Here is a 21,208-nt window from a genome sequence, read left to right as displayed (position 1 = left end):
AGCTCTCAGTATATAAAATTTAAACTCAAAAGAACAATAACTTCCCTAATGCAACTTCTTCAACTTTTAATATAAAGATACCAAGAAAAGCAGTCTAAATATATAGTAATATATATTCAATATTCACAATTCATACTAAACCAAACTCTCATACAATCAAACGAAAAGTAGAATGTACGCAAACCTTACTCCTGCCTCAAAGAGGTGGAAAGGTCATTTCCAAAAGACTCTAAGCTCAACTATCGCATATCAGAGCAGTAAGAAAAAGAACATACAGAAGTAAAGAAGACATAGCAAATAATAGAGAAAGCATTACATAACATTCAAAACGTTTACAGCAAAAACATGGAATATAAATATTTTGTGCAAAAAAAAAAACTGTCTATTTCCTTTGTATGTATTGCTGCAACTGCAATTTGATTTTACACCTCACTTGAAGGGGAAAAAAAAGAGGAAATTTCTAAAACATAACTCAAAAAAAAAAAAATCCTTTTAAAACAAAGTGTCTTGCAAAGTTCTATCTCTAGACCTTCAAAAGGCAGGCATTCCAAGTGCCATACAAAAGGAAGTCCAACTCTTTTATAACTTCTCCAGCTTTATATAATTTGTGGAAATATTCAAAATTCATGATTCAACTTTGACGGAAAAAAATCTCGCCTACTATAACAGTCTTGGTTCGAGACTTCTCCTAGCCGTCCATTCCTGCATCAATAGAAGAACATTAGATTAAAACATAGCATTATCTGACATCACAACTCGAAGAACTGCAAGTGTGCATACATCTAAGAGAAGAGAGGATGGGAAGGAAATTTAAGGAAAATATCATGTGTAATAAAACAAGCTAAGAGTACACGGATAAAACTATTTGGTCGAAGCGCATGCCACACAAATATATTTCCTGGTCAAGTTGCCGTAAAAGAGCACTGAGGTTCCCAGTAGACAAAGACTGCATGAAAATTATGTAAGCAAACTCGAGATGATATGTTTTTCGAACATTTCAGAAATCACAATCATGCTCAATGTTGTCCTTCGAAAAGCTTTGTCAAAATTCCCATAGCATAAGCACAAAAGAACAATTTCATCTACGAAAGAGTACTAAGACATGAACTAGGATTTTCTGATAAATAAAAGGTGTCTCATTTCAAAGCACAAAGATTCTTTCAAAGTCGGTGCTTGCAACCAGTAGAGGAGGAGACAACAAACCATGAAGGCTACCCGACCATTTTCAAGGTCGGAAAGTCCAGTGAGATAAAAGTGGACCACCTTTCGGTCTCATAACCTACCAAACATGTTTGCTACACTGTATGAGCAGAACTAGGTGAGAACCAAATCAAGGGTCAGGCCAGAAATAGAAGCATGAAAGGGTCCAAAGGATTCTCTATGCCTCTGGCTAATTTGGTTACAATTTTATGTGATTTTTAGTGAACCGGTTGGAACTAAGGCAATCTAATATCCTCAGTAAATGAAGGTAGGGGTGGGGAGAGCTAATGGAATCAGAGAAAGAGATGTCAAACCATAATTGCGACAACCTCCCAATCTACAATAAAAAAGCATTGACATGAAATATAAGGGGCCCAAAGGACTGGTCTCAAAGAGCAGTTGTAAAAGCGGCAACAAAAGGTAGAGATCATCTATCATTTGTCTTGAAGGTTCCCAAGCAGAAGTGTTGATCAATAAGATTACACATAGCAGGCAGGGAAGTTAGTGGACAGGTTGGCCTTCATTAGGCTCTAAAGAGAGGCTGGGTTTATAAGAATAAATGGTGTTGCAGGTGGATTAGGAGTTCCCAATGATACAGTCCTTATTTCCAACAGCAGGAACAATTTCCAAGAAGTTAGCATCAAGGAGGATGAGCTTTAGAGGGTATATAAGGACATGTAACAAGAAGTGAGAAATTGTTCCAAACGATGTCACAGTGAAATATGTGTTATCCTCCAGCATACAAGAGTTGAATTGAAGTGAGATTAGTTTGCAGTGCTTAAATGCGGACAATTCAGATACCTAGGCTCAATGTTTCATGCGAACCACATGATAGATGAAGATATAATAAAAAACTAAAAAAGAATGGTAAATGGAGAAGTAATAGCAGAGTGTTATGCAATAGAATGATACCTATCAATGGTGAGTAAATATTGGACCTCTAAATCCAACATATCCACAATATGGGTGTCGCAGAAATGCAAGAGATAGGTTAGATGTGCAATCATACAAGATTAAAATAAGAGAAGGTTGTTTAAAATGGTATAGTCATGTTCTAATGTAGACCTCCATCATGGTTTGTAAGTGTGAAACCATGATCGTTAAAAGTGTTTAAAAGGGACAAAGTACACCTAAAATGACAAAGAAGTGTTGAAAGACCTAAAATCTCTTGGAGTTCATGCAGACTTGGCAAAAAGTAGAATATGATCCATATAGGCGATACAACTAGTTGAGATGAAGACCCACTCTAACTGGTACGCTACCATTACTCCAATATCTGCCACGAGTTCTTTTCTTGTTGAAGAAATTGTATGCCAGTAGACAATGAAGAGAACTTTTAGGGCTCGTTTGGTGTGAGGTATAATAACAAATAGTCCCGGGATTAAATTATAGTACCGCTTATTTTGTTGTTTGGTTGGCAAGTTCGGGATAACTTATCCCGGGATTAATAATTAGTACCGGGATAAGTTATCCCTCTCCTTGGGTGGTATAGTAATCCCGGGATAACTTATCCCGGGATAAAATAGGTAAATGACAAAAATGTCTCTTTCAACCCTTTTGTTATATCACTTTTTACATTAATGAAGGGCATTTTTGTAAACAAATAAATTGTTCTTAAAATTTATTATTTTGAATACAACAAACCAAACACTCAATAAAAAATAATCCCAACACAACTTATCCCATCATAACTAATCCCAACATAACTTATCCCAACATAACTTATCCCATCATAACTCATTTTCAAACCAAACGACCCCTTAGGGTTAAAGAACCTAATATATTGAAAATTGGAGTGAGACACATCTAAATGGAGCAAAATAGATAGTGAGAATTCATGTAGCAGACCCCAACAAGCTTATGGTTAAGTTTCAGTTATTGCATTTTTTCAATTGAAACAGAGAGAAGAGATGTTATGGAATGCATGAATCAACTCTATCTATACGGTAATGTGAGGGCTGTTTTTAAGTCATCAATTATAGTCCCTACTCCAACAACAGTTGGTGCAACAGATATCAAGGACTTCTGACCCGTCGGAGTTAGAGAACGTATACAAAATCATGGCGAAGTTTCTTAATTAAACAAACTTAAATGAAATATAAGATATTATGATCAAACCAACAACAACAACAACAACAACAACATATTATGATCAAACCAAAACAAGTTCAAAAAACATTCCTCTATTTTTTCCCATGAAAAAAATAGTTTATCAATATTTCATATTCCATGTAAATAGCACAAATTGTTTTCAAGTTTTTGGACTCTATTTTACCATGCTCAACAAAATAAATTATCTTTTTAGGTCTTCGATCCCACATGCTATATCATTTGTATAGATAGTAATGTACATTAATTATTTGGCCCTCTTTTTGTAGGAACAGTTAACTGGATAAAGTAAACTATCAAAATAAATACTTTAGACCATAAGCATCACTTCCAGAACATCAATGACTACATACAACTCAACCCAAAGAATAGAGTATTCACTAATATTCTGATCCAAAAAAACCCCTATCTTTTGACGCACGTGGAGATTATACTCATCTAGCAATTAGAATTAGGACAGATAAAGAACCATAGTCTTAAGTTCCAGGAAAGAAGTAAAAAACCAAATTATCAAATAAACAGTGTTAAAGTTAACCGTGTTGAGAACCCAATTTTATAAACACCAAGTCCTAAAATTAGTAACTTTGGCTGCCAGATATGCATTGAGAAAGACGAGAATAGCTAGAATTCTAAAACAATAAGGGTACAACCAACAATCAATAAAATTTAGCCAAATAAATGGAAATTGCCAAAGAGATGATGGGATAACTTGACAGTAACGTACGCTCTCTTCCGTCTATGGAAAGTAAAGAGACTAAAGGTGAAGTTTAAGCACAATCTTACTCTACGCAAAGAACTTAACGTTGATGCAGATAGCTAGGAGCTTAAATCATATGATCATATGAGAGTTATACTTGTTCAAGATGATAAGAATAACACAAGACAACAGTTTAACCATGAGAAGCGTACCTCTGTTTGGTTGTCTGTTGCCAACTCCATAACTACCAACATAACCTGAAGAATTTTGAGGTGACATGTCAGAAGGTCCATTGCCTAGTCCATAACCAAGAGAACCGGTTGTATCCTGCTCAGAATTTGAAGGACGCCAAGTGTGATCATCATATCCCAAACCACTACCATAGAAATCAGCAAAAGCGCCCCCATCATAACTACCCCTGGATCCTGATGACATAGCGGCTCCACGTTTTGTGACGTTTCTGCCATGGCTTCCTGCCAACCCATATATGCTGTCACCATTCACATATTCAAGATTTCCATTTTTGCTAGAAACATTTCCTCCGCCTTGAGAGGAAATTGATGAACCCCAAACTCCACTGTTGCTAAAGTTTCCTCCTCCAATGTTTCCACTTCCAGATACTAAAAAGTTGCTAGAGCTTGTCGAGTTCGTCCCATGGTGCAGTCCTCCATCACCCCATAAATTGCGATTTGCTGAGTTCAAGAAAGAAGTGTTTCCTCCTCCACTTCCTCCGTCAAACCCAATGCCACCACCAAGTCTGCTTGAGCTATAATATGGATTCAGTCCCCGACCATAGCTTAAACTACTGTTAACATTTGCACTACCCCCATATCCTGGGCTCAGGCCTGGTTCAAAGTTAAGACCCATACCATAACCAGAACCAAATGGAGTAAAGACACTCCTACCCCCAGTGATGGGGCTAAATCTACCATCCATACCGACTCCATATCCTCCAACTGTATTTGGAGAGTATCCCTGTGCATACCCATCAAGGAAATTATTCATCCTATTTAATCCATAGCTGTACCGACCAAGTGGGCTTTGGCTAGGACCTGGGGATAACTCTTTGGGGACAGCACGCTTGACCTCAACCATTTTATCATTCAGCTCATGGTAAGACTTGAGCAAGACTTTATCCACTGCATCCTCTGAATCATAAGTGATGAATCCAAATCCTCTAGGCCTTTGAGTGTTATGATCATACATAACTACTGCATCTGTGATTGTTCCAAATTGCTCAAAATACTGCTTAAAGGCAGTCTCAGTGACAGTGGATGCTAAACCACCAACGAAAATCTTTCTTGTACGTCCTGGACCAGGACTAGGAGAGCCATGAATACTAGGACTGCTTCTACTTGTCGTGCTCTGGTCATCCCGTGGAACTGCCCTCTTTGCTTCTACCTGTAAAATGAGGATTGTAAGGAATCTCGGGTAAATGAAGTAACTATAGATCTAAAGTTGTGAACTTCTGGCACTCAAAGCTCAGATCAAAGTAGAAGACCAGAAAAGTTTGATGACAAAATGCTATAAAAGTAAGATTAACAATCAGCATTGCTTGAGAACATCAACGATACCATGAAGGCCCAGAGCATTTGGTTAAATATTACATCATTTTGGTTATATCTTCGTAACACTGTCATGCTAAGCTGTGTTCTAATAAAATAAAACCAAATTGTGAAGAATTTAGCAAACTTAAAGATCTTACCATCCTGCCATCAATGTTGTGTTTCTCCTTAACTACCCTCTCAGCAGCAGCAGGATCAGCAAAGACCACAAAACCGAAACCACGAGCACGGCCAGTAGTCCTATCCTTCATAATTACAGCTTCTACAACCTCCCCATAAGTACTAAAATACTCCTTTAGACGCTCATCGTCTGTGTCCCATGAAATCCCACCAACGAATAACTTACCAAGATCAACTTGCATTTTCCTACAATACCAAAATCAATAGTCATGAAATACTCATTTCCAAACTTTCCATTCAACAGTATGCAACTTCAAGCCCAAAAAAAAATTAAAGATTTTAAAACCAAATACCATTTGTTCGTAGAACAACCCAACAACAACAACATAACCACCAGTCGGGTCTGTGGAGGTTAGTGTGCACGCACACCTCACCCCTACCTCAGAAGGACCTCAGCTCAAAAAAAAAATAAAATGACAAAGCATTCTTACTACATCATCATAAGAACAACCCATTTTGCAGAAAATGAGACACCTCAAAGTAAATCCAAAATACAACATTAAATTCCACATCCATTACTTAACAAAAATGATATACAGATTAAGGAAACAACAGCCAAAACAGTAAAGAACATACCTTTTTACTGTGAAGTACAATGAAGAGCTTCAGAGACACACAACAATCTGAAACTGATCCAATAATTATCAGATTCAATCAAACTAAACGGATCAAAACAATCCAACAATGAAAAATGATTTCATCAAAACTTTTTTCATAAAAAAAAAAAACTAACAAATACCCAAATCAAGAATCTATATTTTCAACAATACCCATATGAGAAATCACCCAAATCAAGATCTACAGAGGAGGCACAGTAACTAGAACCGAGGGCGATGTTCTTCCTCCTCTATATTAGCCCTCTTTACTTTTCTGTTCCCACTGTTCTTTTTTCAAGATTTTATTTTTTTCCTTCAAGATTTTGTACACACTATGATAACAATAACAGATTGATTCAACCCTTTTAAAAAGTTTTGATTTTGATGATTAAATTAAATTTTTTTCTTTTTTTAGTTTAATTTTTTTCAATCTTTTTTTTGCTAAGAACAAGAAGAAAGGAGAATATAAGTGGTAATGAGAGAGAATTTTGGTGTGATTTGATCTAAAGGATTTGGTTTTGCTTGTCCTCCAATCTCCTTCCTTATATATATACTTTTTGTGAGAAAATTTGATGTAATGTAGAAGGAAAATGAGAGAAGAGAATTTGTTTTGAGTTTTGAAGTTTTTCTTGGTTTTGGTTTGTGATGTTTTGATTGATGAAGGGGTTGTGAATAATAAAAGAAACTTTTCATTGTGGACCAAAAAGAAAAATGGACCAAATCTAATAAAGGGAAAAAAATATTATTATTTTTAATGTAATAAAAACTTTGAGCTAAGTTCAATTTGCAAATAATTTATAATTGAGATTTTGTGTGTATTATTTCAACCTCAATTTGAAATTAGTTACTTCACCATCAAGAAAGGTAGATGGATGGATGAATTATGGACTATGATAAATACGTATTTGTATCAGATGTTTATATCAAATTAATTTAATTTATTGTAGTTTATTAATTTAATGAACAAAAATATACATTAATTGACCAAAATTAAGTGATAATTGTTTATATTCAAATATATGTCATGCAATCATTGATTTGATGTTAACATATGATGCAGACGATTTTCTTACCAATGGGATATCTTTGTTTTTTTTTATTTTTGCTAAAGAAAAACATAATACATAAATATGACATTTAACTTGGTTTTGGCTGACATCTATGTCTTAAAACTTAAGATGTAGACACTTAAATTTGTATAAAATTGAACAAGTAGACACACACGTTCTACATGACATAATACATAAAGGATGCCACATATGACACAAAATTGGCATGCAAGAAGCCACGTAAGACAAATGTGTCTATTTGTTCAATTTTATACAAGTTTAAGTTTCTACTTGTGCATACCCAAAGTTAGGGGACGTAGATGTCAAGTTAGAGAACATGCTTATGCATTATGCCATAAAGAAATGTGGATGATTGGACGTGAGTTCTAAAACTAGATGGTTAAATAAAAAAGAAGAACAACAATAACAATAATGCAGTGTAATTCCATAAGTGAATTTGAAGAGGGCACGAGTATACAAATTTTATCTTTGTAGGATAGAAGGATTGTTTTTCGATAGAACCTCGACTCAAAAGAAAAGTTATCAAAATAGGATGGTGAGAAAAAAAAAATGACACCTAATTAGCAAGATACAAAATAAATAACCCAACAAATAATAATACACATAGAAGAATAAAAACAACTCAATTAAATTTTTTTTTAAAAAAAGTAGAAAAACTTATTGAAATAGCATTTTAAGTATAAGTAATAATTTTCAATCACAAAAATTTATTAAACATTAATCAAATGTGTCATTGGGACCAATAAAGTCAAGATAAAATTCCTTGACCTAGTGAAAACAACCTTTGCGGCATTTCATTACAAATATACAAGAAATACACATTTTAATTTAAATATTAGAATATTACATTTAGATTTGAATGTCAAATGATTGAAGCTATTCATTTTATCAACATATGAATATACATGACTTGTCTATAATAAAACAACTAGTAAATACAAAATTTAGATAAAATATTAATTAATTAATATATCATAGTTTCTTTTTATGGTGATCAATTAAACACTATATTATTTTATTCATAATTTTATGACTAATTATTCCAATGTCATCCACCAAACTATCCTTAGGGATCATTTGGTTTGAAACTAGGAGATAACATGATTATAACCATGAAACCACAATAAAAATGGCTTCTTTGGTATGAAATAAGTTATGCAGATTATAATTTTGAATTTAATATCAATTCTAGCAAATACCTTTGCTTAAATGTAATAACTATAACATACCTAATTTAAACACACAAAATAGTTTTGGAGAGAATAGAATATATTCAGTCCTTAACTTTATTTTTGTGGTGTGTAAAGAATGTTTGATAAATCCTCAACTCAAAAAGGAGTAATCAAAGCACGAATGAAGAAAAAATAATAACAAACTAACAAGAAGTACCTGACAAACAAAACAATAGAAATACTAATAAAGATTGGAAAATAAGATCTTATGTGAAATACTAAGGGCTCATTCGGTATGACAGATCAGGAATAACTAATGATGGAATTTTGTTTAAATTAAATTATTAATATAAGTTTTTTCTTCAACGAAGAGGTGTCTTTTGAATGAAAGAGTGTCTCTTTTCATTTTTTTTAGTTGGTATCTTTTAAATGAAAGGATGTGTCTTTTCATTTTATGGTTACCACAATTTTATTCAAATTCAACTACTGGAGATTCACAAATGACTTTTTTAGATAATACATTTCTTTACAACATTCTCAACATAAATCTTTTCCTCTCCAAAGGATCAAGTCTTCAAGTTCTTACTTTCTAATAGGATTTTTTTCATTATTTGCTTAGTGCAAAAATTCATAGGCTCGTCATATTCACTAAAAATATTTGCATATAATCCCATAGTAATCTCGTGGAGGAAAGAAAGCAAATATCGTTTTAGGAAAGCGTCTTACATGTGCTTCAAGCCTTCAATTTTGTGTTCTTTATTCATATTATCAAACTTTCATCTTAGTGTTCTTCTTCATATAAATTGTGTCTTCAATATATATTTTCCAACAATTGATTACGAATTTAATTTAGGATGAGCTTATCACATGTTTGGTTGGATAAAATTACATAATAACTTATCCCAAAATTTCTAGGATTATAGTGTTTATCTTTGTCCCACATTAAAAGTGGATGACAATGCTCTTCTTATTAACTACTATATTTTCTTCTTCCGTCACTTGAGTTGATGCAATTGAGTTGAGGGTCTTTCATAAACAACATATTTACCTCTACAAGGTAATGGTAAGGTCTTCGTACACACCATCCTCCCCATATTCCACTTAGTGAGATTTCACTAGGTATGTTGTAGTTGTATTGAAAGTGGATAACAGTCATGAGATAAATAATTCGGAATGATTAATCCCAAAATAACTTATTTCCTAAGTAAAGGAGCCCTAAGTGCTAACTAAGTAATACTTTCCATCAAATATGAGATAAATTTAATCTCAAATTCTTTTCCCGAATAAATCGCCTAATCCCTCCAACCAAACGACCCCATCAAAAAAGTCGAATAATTATCAATTCTCCCTCCAAATTTTAAAAAAAAAACAAAAATTCATATGCCTTTTGACTCTTTCCTCCAAAAATTCAAAATTCAAAACCAAACCCCTTTTATATATAAAAACTTGAAATCCATTCTTCATCTTCATCTTTCACATATCTACAATCTCAGCTTTATTTTTTGTTAACCAATCTTCGCCATGTCGTTTTGTTCTTCATCCTTGAAAAACACAGTTTCTGTATCCAATGGATCAGATCAAAGAGGTCATAATCATCTTCCTTCCGGCGAAATCCATGTAATTTTTGGCCCTATGTTTGCCGGTAAAACTACTGCTCTTCTTCGCCGCGTCAATTCTGAATCCAAACTGGGCAGGTACCAATTTTTTATACGCTTTAGAAGATATTCTCTTTGTTCCAATTTAAGTACGGTAGTTTGACTGGATACGTAGTTTAAGAAACAATGATAGACTTTTAGATCTCGTGGTTTTAAAAATAAAAAAGATCCATTCTTTATGGATGAGTTTAGATGGAGTAACTTGGGTTGGTGTGTCAGTGAGGCTAGCGGTGGATTCAGGATTTAAGCTCTATGATTTCAATGTTTAAGATTTCAAGTATTGAACCTATTATGTTTTTTAAAAAATTGTGGGATTAGAGCTATTATTTGTTGCAATTTAGTATATTTTTACATAAAGATATATGATTTCGTTAGAAAATATTGGGTTCAGATGAACTCGGTCACACAACAAGTCAACAATCATGGTGTGAATGTTCATAAAGCTGGTTTCAGTTACTTGTTTAGAATTGGAGTGTTGTAATAGTACTAGTAGTAGTTTTAAGCTGTTTGATTCTGTTTAAGTGTATATACCTTCTTTTTTTTAAAAAAGGAAACTTTTTGCTTTTTATGTTCCAATTTTATGTTGTAGTATTACTATGGTAGAATGTTAAGATTTTAATGTGTCAATCTCTATAGGACAATTGATGTTGTTGTAGACGTTTGACATTTTGAATGTTGATCTGTTAAAAGTTGAAGTAGTTTCTATGTTAAATTTGGATGATTGCTTTCCATACTTGTTTTTGTGATATAACTTGGATTCTTCAACTAGAAATGTGGTGATGATCAAGTCAAACAAAGATACGAGGTGTGCAGTAGATGCAGTGGTGACACACGATGGGACGAAATTTCCATGTTGGTCATTGCCTGATCTATCATCTTTCAAACATAGATTTGGTCCAGATGCATATGAAAAGGTGCAGTCCTTTTCTTCTCTCCTTGTGCTTTTACCTGTATGTAAAGCAAATGCCGTATCAAAGAAGTAATGCCGGAAACAATTAAGAAAAAAAAGAAGTAGCAAAAGCAAATAATACGATAACTGAAACAATGAAAATAACATGTAATACTAAAATTGAAAAATATGATAGTAGGAGAGTAATAATAGTGTTACTGATAAAGGGACTCGATAACACTTAACTACCTACTAATGTTCTACTCTATTCCTTGACCTCCATATCAAGAACTAAGACTTAGTACATATTCTTGATATTCTAGACTTGTGTTCCTAAAAGATCTAGTGTATTATTTTCAATTTAAGGCAATCCGGTGCACAAAGCATCTTGCGTTTACATAGGTTATGAGGAAGGCATGCACTCTAAAGGGGGTGTAATGTAGGCAACCTACCCTGATGCAAGATTTCACAGCTCGAACTTGTAGACAACTTTCCATTCATAAAATTTGTGAAAAGTGTATGTAATACGTAAGCAAGGATGAACTATAGTAACTTGCATTGTTCCAAGGCTCCCTTTGTGTTATTTTCCGTTTTAAGTCTTGAAAATGTATTTGACTGAGTATGAGTAATCAGATTCTTTTGTGGTTGCAACCATGTCGATCAATTTGGAAAATCCATGATGTAAAAAAGAAAGGGTCTACTTTCTTACATCACTTAGAAATTAAATTCTTTGAGTATGGGGTTTCCTTCCCTTCACTCTTTTATGTGATGGGGAGAAACTAAAGGTTTATATTAGATATGTCGAGTCTTTTAGTCGTAGTTTGTTTGTCCTTTAGCCTAGTAGCGAGGACTCTCCACCTATAACCGTAAAGTCGTGCATTTGAGTCACCAAGTGTTAGGATTTGCCATAGACAAAAAAATCCAGTGGGAAGGGGAAGAGTTGAGCTTATAGACAAGGCGAATCTCTTGGATCAGATTTATTGACGTTATGAAAGAACAACCTTGTCTAGCTTACGATGAAGATACTAATAATGTAGATGTAATTCTTTCTTTTCATTGTTTTGCAGTCCATTTCTGGTTCGCTATGATTTTGTTCCTCATTGAATCTATTCGTTAGCAGGTTGATGTGATTGGCATTGATGAAGCTCAGTTTTTCGAAGACCTTTATGATTTCTGCTGCAATGCTGCTGATATTGATGGGAAGATTATAATTGTTGCTGGCCTAGACGGTGATTACTTGAGGTATTTGTTGAATTTAACCACTCATTTATTTCCATCATTATATTTGGAGTGTCATAATTAGCACAAATACTATTCTAATGACAATTCGCGCTTGCTTGTTACAGGAGGAAATTTGGCTCAGTCCTTGATATTATTCCAATTGCAGATACAGTTACAAAGTTAACAGCAAGATGTGAATTATGTGGCAAACGCGCATTTTTTACCTTGAGAAAAACCGATGAAATGCAGAAGGAGCTTATAGGTGGTGCTAATATGTACATGCCTGTCTGTCGACAACACTATGTCAACGGAAAATCCATCATGGTATCCGTGAAAAAGGTCCTCGAATCTCATCAAATGGAGGTTGAATTAGTTACAGAGAAACCACTAGTTGCTTAGTAACACTTCTGGCTTGTGTGTGTATATATATATATATATTTCCATGTGTTCAGTTTGTTTCAATTATCAATGTTAAGATGTTATTTGCTCTGTACAATATAAAATGCCGTTCAGTGTTTCATTTAGTCTGTTGCAACTTGTGAAGCAAACTCACTATTCTTGTCTATCTTCACTTGTCGACTAACCAGATTTCAGGCACACTCTCACCACAAATTGGCTCACTAACTAAGCTCAAGACCCTCTGCATCTCGGACAACCACTTATATGGTTCCATTCATGTAGAAACAGGAAAACTCGCCAATCTTGTTGAAGCTTGTCTAAGAAAAACCAGTTAACAGGCCATATCCCTCCCAAAAATAGGTAACTTGCTTAGTGCAAAATTGTTCTATTCTTATGAAGTCATTCGAGCATTTGAAGCTTCCACACAAACAATCTTTCTGGTCCGATTCCAATAACTATAGATGAATTAACTTAGCCCAAACATCTATACCTTTATGCTAACCGTTGAGAAACTTGCAAACATTGAATCTCCGCGACAACAAACTTTCTGGTTCCATTCCTATAGAAATTGCATATCTGGATAACTTGGTTAGGCTGGCAATGGGTGCAAAACAGTTTTCAGGCCATTTGCCAAAGGATATTTTGTTAGGTGCATGTTGGATCCTCCGAGGATATCACATTTTTGAAGGATCTGACAACATCTTTTAGAAAATCCGAACTACCTAGGAGCTAATGGAATATGACTTTTTCATTTTCCCTACACTAGTATAGTTTAACCAACACCATTTTGGTGCAAGGTTTTAATGAAATATCTATACCATGTGCGTCTAAATCAATTTTTTTTACTAAGATCTATATAGTTATATGTAAATTAAGGACGATAGCATGATGAATCAAAAAGTTTTGTAAAAGGTAATTACAATATTTAAGCTAAAATGTTCGCTTTGTTCTTATAAATAGATGTTTCATTGTTTAAAAGGTGTTTTTGAGATCACTTAATTATCATAGAAAATTTTAAATGAAATTACATACACATACTTCAATATCGCGATTGCTTTCACTTTCATTGTTACTATGACTATAATTAGTTGCTTTAGATCTTAACTAACTATGTTCGATAAATAAGAAGAGAGAATAAATTTACTAAATATTAACATTCTAATCGATCATTTGGTTGCTGATTTGGATAGGAGGCGTGTTATGCAAATATCAAATCGCCCATAAGTAATGTTACCTTTAATAGCTGGTTAGAAGGAAATCTATTCATACATAAAAACAATACGATATTAGATTTGCCATTTGGAAATTCGCATAAACAAACATATACTTTAAGTTATGAGAGAATTTAAGTATTATTTTACCTTTAAGATAAGATGGAATAACTAATAGTACATGATAACTAAACTCTGCAGAAAATACTACATAAATTCCCTCATAACTAATCCATATATTATGAATACCAACATAAATCTAACCAGCTAACAAACGACTCCTAAATAACTAAGAATGTGATACTCAAAACACATAATTCATTAAGAGACGTATAAACAAGTAAAATAATAATAACTATGTTATAATCCCAACCTAATTAAAGTTGACTACAACCAATATACATTAAAACACCATTACTGTAAAATAAAGAAGAAGTCAAAAATGAAATAGTAAAAAAGGAAAAAGTCAAAAACCAATTTTATAAAAAAATATTTTTGACTATAATTTATACCAATCACCAGCCAACACGTGTCCTTAGTAGGAAAAACCATTTAGGAAATAATAGTTCCCCTTTCACATAAATCATAAAAAAGCAATCTTTACCAATTTCAATGGCCCCTTCAAAAAAGTTTGTTAAGCAAATCCAACGGCCGAGTTCACTCTAATCCAAAAGTTGAACAAGTAAATTTAGATTCTTGATTACTAGTACTAATACTTTTGTATTAGTAGTTTTTTTTTTTTTTTTGGTTTTTGATTTTTGGTTAGCTGTGTAGGTAGTAGTAGTACTTGGTCCAAGTCAATGAACAGCTACCCTTTTTTGAGTTTCTCTGTTGGTTGATAAGAAAGAATCAAGAAACCCCAGGTGAAAATTGGGGCAAAATTAAGCAGGAAGAAGAAGAAGGTACGGATTATTAATTATTTTGTGATTTTTCAGTTTTTTTTTGTCTGATGATTTATTGAGTGTTGTAGAATGTTGTTGTGTTGTAGAGCTTATTTTTTGTTGTGAATATGGGGTTTTGAATTGATGGGTTTTATGAAGAATTGATTCTTTTGCTTTGTTTTTGAACTGCTGTTTCTGGGTTTCTGATGTTTTTTTTTTTTTGAGTTTTGTAGAATTGTGATGTGTTGTAGAGCTAATTATATTGTGAATTTGGGTTTTTTGAATTGATGGGTTTTATGAAAAAATGATTCTTTTGCTTTGTTTTTGTACTGCTGTTTCTGGGTTTCTGATGTTTTTGTTTAGAGTTTTGTAGAATTGTGATATGTTGTAGAGCTAATTATGTTGTGAATTTGGGGTTTAGAATTGATGGGTTTTACGAAAAATTAATTTTTTTTTGCTTTGTTTTTGTTTGCTGTTTCTGGGTTTCTGATGTTTCTTTTTAGAGTTTTGTAGAATTGAGATATGTTCTAGAGCTAATTATATTGTGAATTTGGGGTTTTGTTCAGTATGGCTTTCGATTCTTTGCTTTTTGTGTTACTGTATCTGGGGTTTCTAATGTTTTCTAGAGTGTTGTAGAATTTCGTTACGTTCTAGGGATTATCATCTTGTGAATTTGGAGACTTGAATTGATGGGTTTTTGTCTAGGTTTTTTTTTTTGGAGGTAGGGGAAGGGGAAAGGGAAACGGAAACGGAAACGGGGGAGGGGGTTACAAGGTGAGGAATCAAACTTTCATCAACAAGGGGAAAGTTTAGGTAGCCAACCAATTGAGCTGATAAGATTCCTGATTGGTTTTTGTCCAGTTTGGTTTTCAATTCTTTTGTTTTCTGTGTGCTACTGTTTTTGGGTTTCTAATGGTTTCTCGAGTGTTGTAGAATTTCGTTGCATTCTAGGGATTATTATTTTGTGAATTTGGGGTTTTGAGTTGATGGTTTTTTTTCGTAGTTCAGTTTGATTTTCGATTCTTATGCTACTGTTTCTGGACTTCTAACGTTTTTTGGAGTGTTGTGGAATTTCATTATGTTCTAGAGCTTATGCTAATTAAAGACTTGTGCTTTAATGAGTACGTGATGTCGCTCTCTGCTTTTAAATTTGCTATGTTTATGGTGCTAATATTTCACCCTTCTGATTGATTTTTACACTTTTGAGTTGTTGGTAACACTGTAGCAGGAAGGTGTTGAACATAAGGTTTTTGTGGTGAAATCCCAGTTTTTCTTCATAAAAACGTATGTAGTCATTGCTAAAGAGGAATTCTGACAAGGTGTCCCAAAATTTGCTTTAGAGTCCATGTTGCCTCGCGTGATCATGAAATTTGATTGGTTCGCCGTGTTCATGGCGCCATGTAGGAAAATTCCTAGATTTCCAAGTCCTTTTTCTCGTCATTTCCAAAAGAAGCAGCGTAGATTAAGTTATCTTGTCAATGACACCTATCCCATTTCTGACATGTCATGTCACGTCATATAATAACACAATTTTTCATGGTTATAACTTCTGAAAATGGCGTTCTGTATCGACTTTCTATAACCTTTAGGATACCTACTTATATAGTAAGTTCCAACTGCACAACAACAGCTTAGATGGTCATACCACCCTATTTTATCCGTTTTCTTTTCTTTTCTCTCTTTTGCACTTCCTCGTGGTTTCACTTATCAAGTGGGAATAGTTCAGCTCTTCACATTCATTGATCTAGAATTGACCACTGTTTTGGTTTGTGTACAGCGATGGGAAATATTCGACAATATCATAAATTGTACGTCTACAAATGTCAGTACTATCACCAGAAAGCAGTTGTAAATTATTACTGCTGTTCCTTTCTACACATAAATCCTAGCTAAGATATAATACAAAAATCGCTTTGGACTTATGAAAAGAGAGCGAGAAAGAAACTACTATTTTGCATGACATGTTAACTATTTTTCCAATTGTATTCCTCCTTTCTAGGTGAAGAAATGTGTAGAGAAAGGAAAGTTTAGGGCATCGTTTACAGTATTTGTGGTCGTAATGATTAAAGAAATACAGATATGCATTGTCATTGCGCTTAAGTAAGGTATTTCTCCAGTAATGAGAAATATACTAGAAGAAAAGTTCAGATAATGAAACATGTGTAGTTTGTAGATTGCAAAATGAAGGTAGCTTTCTCTTCTTTCCTTTTCAGTAGTTTACTTCCCAGTTTTGCAGACTCTTCATTTTTGCTGCCGAACCCGTGTCGACACAACACGGGTGCGGTTACGGGATTCGGTTAACCCACTTAGGATAGGACAAATTTTGGGGGAAAATTGAGATTTTGATTTCTCAAAATAAAAGATAAAACAGATTTAAGACGTGAGAAATGGCATACCTTCAATCTTTTTTTTAAGCTTTCCTCTTGGTCAATGTTTGCTATTTATAGATGTTTCTTTTTCATAAAAAAGAGGAATAATTTCTAAATTAATTATTAGCATGTTGATTTTTTGAGTATTAAAATATGTTTTTTTAATGCGCATCTTGGAGATTGAATTCTACAATATATAAGTTTTCCAGAGAATTTCTCTCAAACATTAGAATGTCATTATAGCTCCACTTTTATAATTTTGTTTTTTTTTAACCAAATCCTAGCACGAGTATCCAAACCTGGATCTGTACCCCCGTATATTAAAATTTAGATGTTGCCGAATCCTACCCTCGGATCCGCATCCATGTTGGGTATCCGCACCCAAGTCTGAGCAACTTGTCGGTCAGTACTGTCAAGTGTCAACAGAATGCTTCCTTTCCCATGAACTTCTATGTTTTTCTGTTTTCAGGTCCTTGGAACTATTTATTCTTCATGTTCAAATAGATCCAAATTCAGTAACTGTTGAACTGTTAAATCACAGCTTCTATATTCCTGCTAATTACTTTTTTAAAAAAAAAATGCACAGCATGATAACTGGAATATGAATTTGTAAGCCCATATACTTGTACTGTATTTCCCTGCCAAAAGTGTGTATAATTTGGTACTCATGATTCAAAGACTGTCTTTGCACAGGATAATGGGTACCCCTAAAGAAGAGGCGACGGATGAAGTTTTCTCCGAGAATTTAGAGCAGAAGCCGGACCCTGACTCTGCAACCAGCAAATTAGAGTTAAAAACCGATGTTGTTTCTGGTGAACTGCAGAAGAGGCTGAGTCAATGTGATAAAGGGATTAATGTGTCACAATCCAATCAAGAAGCTATTTCTCTTTCTAGAGTACAAGAGAACCAGTCAGAATATGTGCAGAAGCAACAGGGTGTTAAGAGTGAGGCTGATGCATCTGGATCTAGTCAACTTTCTAGTTTACCAAAGGACTCAGATGCAAAATCATGTGGATCAGAATCTAGTGTAAAAGACAAAGTGGTTTCCGTGTTATCTGTTAAGGCTTCAGATTCTTCAGATCAAATGCAAAGTTCGAACATGGAGGTTTTTGTATCACAGTCTGATCTACAACGAGTAAGTTATACCATAAAGCGTGAGAAAGCTTTGGATAAGTTGCAACCAAGGCGGAATCCTGACACTAGTGCCCATGGGTTGTCGTCTGATCAAGGAACGACTCTCCTCAAAGCACCTGAAAAACCATCAGAAGATGGATATAACTGGCGAAAATATGGTCAGAAGCTTGTGAAAGGAAATGAGTTTACTCGGAGTTATTACAAGTGCACATTCCCTAATTGTCTAGCAAAAAAGCAAGTGGAGAGATCACATGACGGGCATATTACAGATATCCACTATATTGGGAAGCATGAACATCCGGAAACTCTAAGTGTTCCCCAGATGTCCCCCGAGTATGTACTCCCTTTGCAAATGAAACGACCAGACATTCCAATTATCACTGCATTTGAAGGTACCCAAGATTGCTGAGTAAATTATGAGTTTCTTTGACCTACTTTCTTTACTAATTTTATAAGTGACATTTATCAGCTGAAGGTGAGAAATCTTCTACGCCCCGAGAAACATGTGAACCTAGTAAGCCATCAGATGCCCCGCTTGCGTTGGACATTGTATCAGCTTGTGATAGTGTGAAGATTACGCCTTTGAAGCGTCATAAATTGGAAAATGAGGTCGATAAGGGTGATGGTCCAGACTCAAAAAAACAGTATGTTGAAGACCAAGCTGTGTTTGTCTTTGATGTTTCAGGTCTAGATACTCTTTTAAAATTAATAGTTGTGTAATTGTTTTGCAACAGAAAAAAAGACACAGTAGCTATGGATGATACTCCACCTATTAAGTCCCATAGTGAACCACGGCACATTGTTCAGACCATGAGCGAAGTAGATATAATCAACGATGGTCAGCGCTGGCGCAAATATGGGCAAAAAATTGTCAAAGGCAATCCAAATCCGAGGTACATATAATTAATTCTTAAAACATATATGCACAAATTTGGTATGCCCATGCCTGAAAATTCCTTTTATCAGCACTTTTGAATATCAGGTGTTATAATTCCTCACTATCTGTTTTTTGATCCTCAGTATATTCTGCTGCAGTGCTGTTACATAGTAGTCTCTTGATACGTATAATGTTGTCACTGATAGTAAAATTTAGAAACTAGACTATTGGTGGAAAAAAGACCTTTTTTTTTTGGTTCACTTCCATTTCTTGCAATTATTGATAATCTGGAAAGATGGATTTAAAATGAAGTTCTGCGCATTTGTACTCGTCTAATTGTAATCCAGCAAATTATGATTTCTGCAGTCAGTTATGTATAATTGTATACCATGTTTTTCCTTACTCCTTTGTTTGGATTGGTAAGGTGCAAAGAGAATCCAACAGTTGTCAGGCATGAGTCGAATAGTTTCTGTTCCTGTCAAGTATGAACTATGCTTGTTTTCTATAAGCGTGATTATAGTACATGAGTGATTGCTAAATGGATCATATTTTGCAAACAATTGCTATAGTTGTTAAAATTTTACATTCAGCCTATCTACTTTAAAGAAATTATCTTAGGCCATATCTACTTGTAAAGAAATGGATCTTAGGCCATCTAGGGAGACCACCCATTCCTTTTTTAATCCGATGTTGGACTCTTCAACACTACAGAAGTGTATTGATACAATGACGTAATACATAAATATGCCCTTTAACTTGGCATCAACTGACATCTATGCCCTTCAACTTTGAATGTGCACAAGTAGGCACTTAATCTCGTATAAAATTGAACAAGTAGACACATGTGTTCTATGTAGCATAATACATGTAGGACACAAATTTTCCATGTAGGACGCCACGTAGGTCGAATGTGTCTATTTGTTCACTTTTATACAAGTTTTAGTGCCTATTTATGGACATCCAAAGTTAGAGGGCATAAATGCCAGTTGAGGCCAAGTTAAAGGGCATGTTTATGTGTTATGCTTAATACAATCCATTATCAATAACAACATACCTAGTGAAAGAATTTTTTATATTTTGTAGTCCATATGAGGTTTTCACTTTGTGTGTTGCTTTGATTACTTGTTTCTTATCTTGGTAACATGTCTGTCAGCTTTCAACCCTCTCTGAAATGCTTTTTCTTTCTCTAATGCCAACTTCTCCATCTGTAGGAGTTACTACAGATGCTCAGTTGCTGGTTGCCCTGTGAAGAAGCACGTGGAGAGGGCATCCCATGATCCAAAATTAGTCATTACAACATATGAAGGACAGCATGTCCATGATTTCCCAACTTCTAGGGCTATAAGCCAAATTTCAGTGGCACCTGATACCGGTACAGCAGACATACGTGAAGATTCCAGAATTGAATCAGGTGAAAAGAAACATGTCGTAGAGTCCAAAACTGAATCAGGTGAAACCAAACATATCAGAGAGTCCAAAACTGAAGCAAGTGAAAACAAACATGTCAAAGAGTCCAAAGCCGAATCGGGTGAAAACAAACATGTTGGAGAGTCCAAAACTGAATCAGGTGGAAACAAACATGCCGGAGAGTCGAAACCTGAATTGGGTGGAAACAAACATGTCGGAGAGTCCATACCTGAATCGGGTGAAAACAAACATGTTGGTCTTGACATGGCTGTTCATATTGGTGCAAATTGAGTGTCAACCATCTGATGCAAAACAATCAACTTATCCAGAAGTAGAGTTCTTACTACACCAGTCTTCCAATCTTACAAATTTGTTCAATTATTCTCTTCCTGAAGGGGAGAAAAGAAGGTTATATTTCATAGGTACACTTCTTAACTTATTATTGGCGATGGAGCTGTGTTATCGTATATTCACTGTATAAATTATGTTTCTTAGCAAACGGGAAACGAATGTTAGGTTTTTATCAGAAATAACCAATTATTGACAGTTGATCAAGATGTTTTAGCTTTCTGTAAC

At 34.4% G+C, this 21,208-nt stretch overlaps 5 protein-coding genes across 7 annotated transcripts in view; 4 read left to right on the top strand and 1 right to left on the bottom strand.

Annotated features, from left to right (window-relative positions):
* LOC125862143 (uncharacterized) overlaps positions 1–21,208 on the top strand; it is a 339,538-nt gene that overhangs the window by 65,810 nt on the left and 252,520 nt on the right. The gene's annotated exons all lie outside the window — the stretch shown is intronic.
* Positions 1–21,208, top strand: part of LOC125862136 (chlorophyll a-b binding protein 5, chloroplastic) — a 240,617-nt gene that overhangs the window by 173,987 nt on the left and 45,422 nt on the right. Inside the window, exon 1 of one of the 3 annotated variants that reach the window (XM_049542137.1) lies at positions 371–378. The exons of the other annotated variants lie outside the window; for them this stretch is intronic. The gene's annotated coding sequence lies outside the window, so the exon portion shown is untranslated. Of the gene's footprint in view, positions 1–370; positions 379–21,208 lie in introns of those variants that run through there. 3 annotated transcript variants of the gene reach the window in all.
* On the bottom strand, positions 275–6,990 carry LOC125862127 (heterogeneous nuclear ribonucleoprotein 1-like). The gene is made up of 4 exons (XM_049542126.1): positions 6,328–6,990; positions 5,712–5,937; positions 4,219–5,407; positions 275–702 (listed from the first exon to the last, which is right to left on the bottom strand). The coding sequence occupies exons 2-4, from the start codon at positions 5,931–5,933 to the stop codon at positions 689–691; spliced, it is 1,425 nt and encodes a 474-aa protein (XP_049398083.1). The 5' UTR covers positions 5,934–5,937; positions 6,328–6,990; the 3' UTR covers positions 275–688.
* LOC125862140 (thymidine kinase-like) lies at positions 9,983–12,897 on the top strand. The gene is made up of 4 exons (XM_049542143.1): positions 9,983–10,283; positions 11,014–11,158; positions 12,254–12,375; positions 12,480–12,897. The coding sequence occupies exons 1-4, from the start codon at positions 10,111–10,113 to the stop codon at positions 12,751–12,753; spliced, it is 714 nt and encodes a 237-aa protein (XP_049398100.1). The 5' UTR covers positions 9,983–10,110; the 3' UTR covers positions 12,754–12,897.
* Positions 14,572–21,183, top strand: LOC125862125 (WRKY transcription factor 1-like). Its single transcript, XM_049542124.1, has 5 exons — positions 14,572–14,866; positions 17,908–18,740; positions 18,818–18,992; positions 19,083–19,241; positions 20,437–21,183. The coding sequence occupies exons 2-5, from the start codon at positions 17,912–17,914 to the stop codon at positions 20,921–20,923; spliced, it is 1,650 nt and encodes a 549-aa protein (XP_049398081.1). The 5' UTR covers positions 14,572–14,866; positions 17,908–17,911; the 3' UTR covers positions 20,924–21,183.

The sequence above is a fragment of the Solanum stenotomum genome, chromosome 4 (assembly GCF_019186545.1).
Source record: "Solanum stenotomum isolate F172 chromosome 4, ASM1918654v1, whole genome shotgun sequence".
In the NCBI taxonomy this organism is placed as follows: Eukaryota; Viridiplantae; Streptophyta; class Magnoliopsida; order Solanales; family Solanaceae; genus Solanum; species Solanum stenotomum.
The sequence above is the reverse complement of the archived record's forward strand: the minus strand, read 5'-3'. Positions and strand labels throughout refer to the sequence as shown.

Excerpts from the sequence above, each read along its gene's own strand:
- LOC125862127 (XM_049542126.1), bottom strand. The coding sequence starts at position 5,933 with ATGCAAGTTGATCTTGGTAAGTTATTCGTTGGTGGGATTTCATGGGAC. Across the intron at positions 5,408-5,711 it reads ACAACATTGATGGCAGGATG|GTAGAAGCAAAGAGGGCAGT; the intron begins GTAAGATCTTTA and ends CTCATTTTACAG.
- LOC125862140 (XM_049542143.1), top strand. The coding sequence starts at position 10,111 with ATGTCGTTTTGTTCTTCATCCTTGAAAAACACAGTTTCTGTATCCAAT. Across the intron at positions 10,284-11,013 it reads TCTGAATCCAAACTGGGCAG|AAATGTGGTGATGATCAAGT; the intron begins GTACCAATTTTT and ends TTCTTCAACTAG. Across the intron at positions 12,376-12,479 it reads CTAGACGGTGATTACTTGAG|GAGGAAATTTGGCTCAGTCC; the intron begins GTATTTGTTGAA and ends TGCTTGTTACAG.
- LOC125862125 (XM_049542124.1), top strand. The coding sequence starts at position 17,912 with ATGGGTACCCCTAAAGAAGAGGCGACGGATGAAGTTTTCTCCGAGAAT. Across the intron at positions 18,741-18,817 it reads AATTATCACTGCATTTGAAG|CTGAAGGTGAGAAATCTTCT; the intron begins GTACCCAAGATT and ends GACATTTATCAG. Across the intron at positions 18,993-19,082 it reads GGTCCAGACTCAAAAAAACA|AAAAAAAGACACAGTAGCTA; the intron begins GTATGTTGAAGA and ends GTTTTGCAACAG.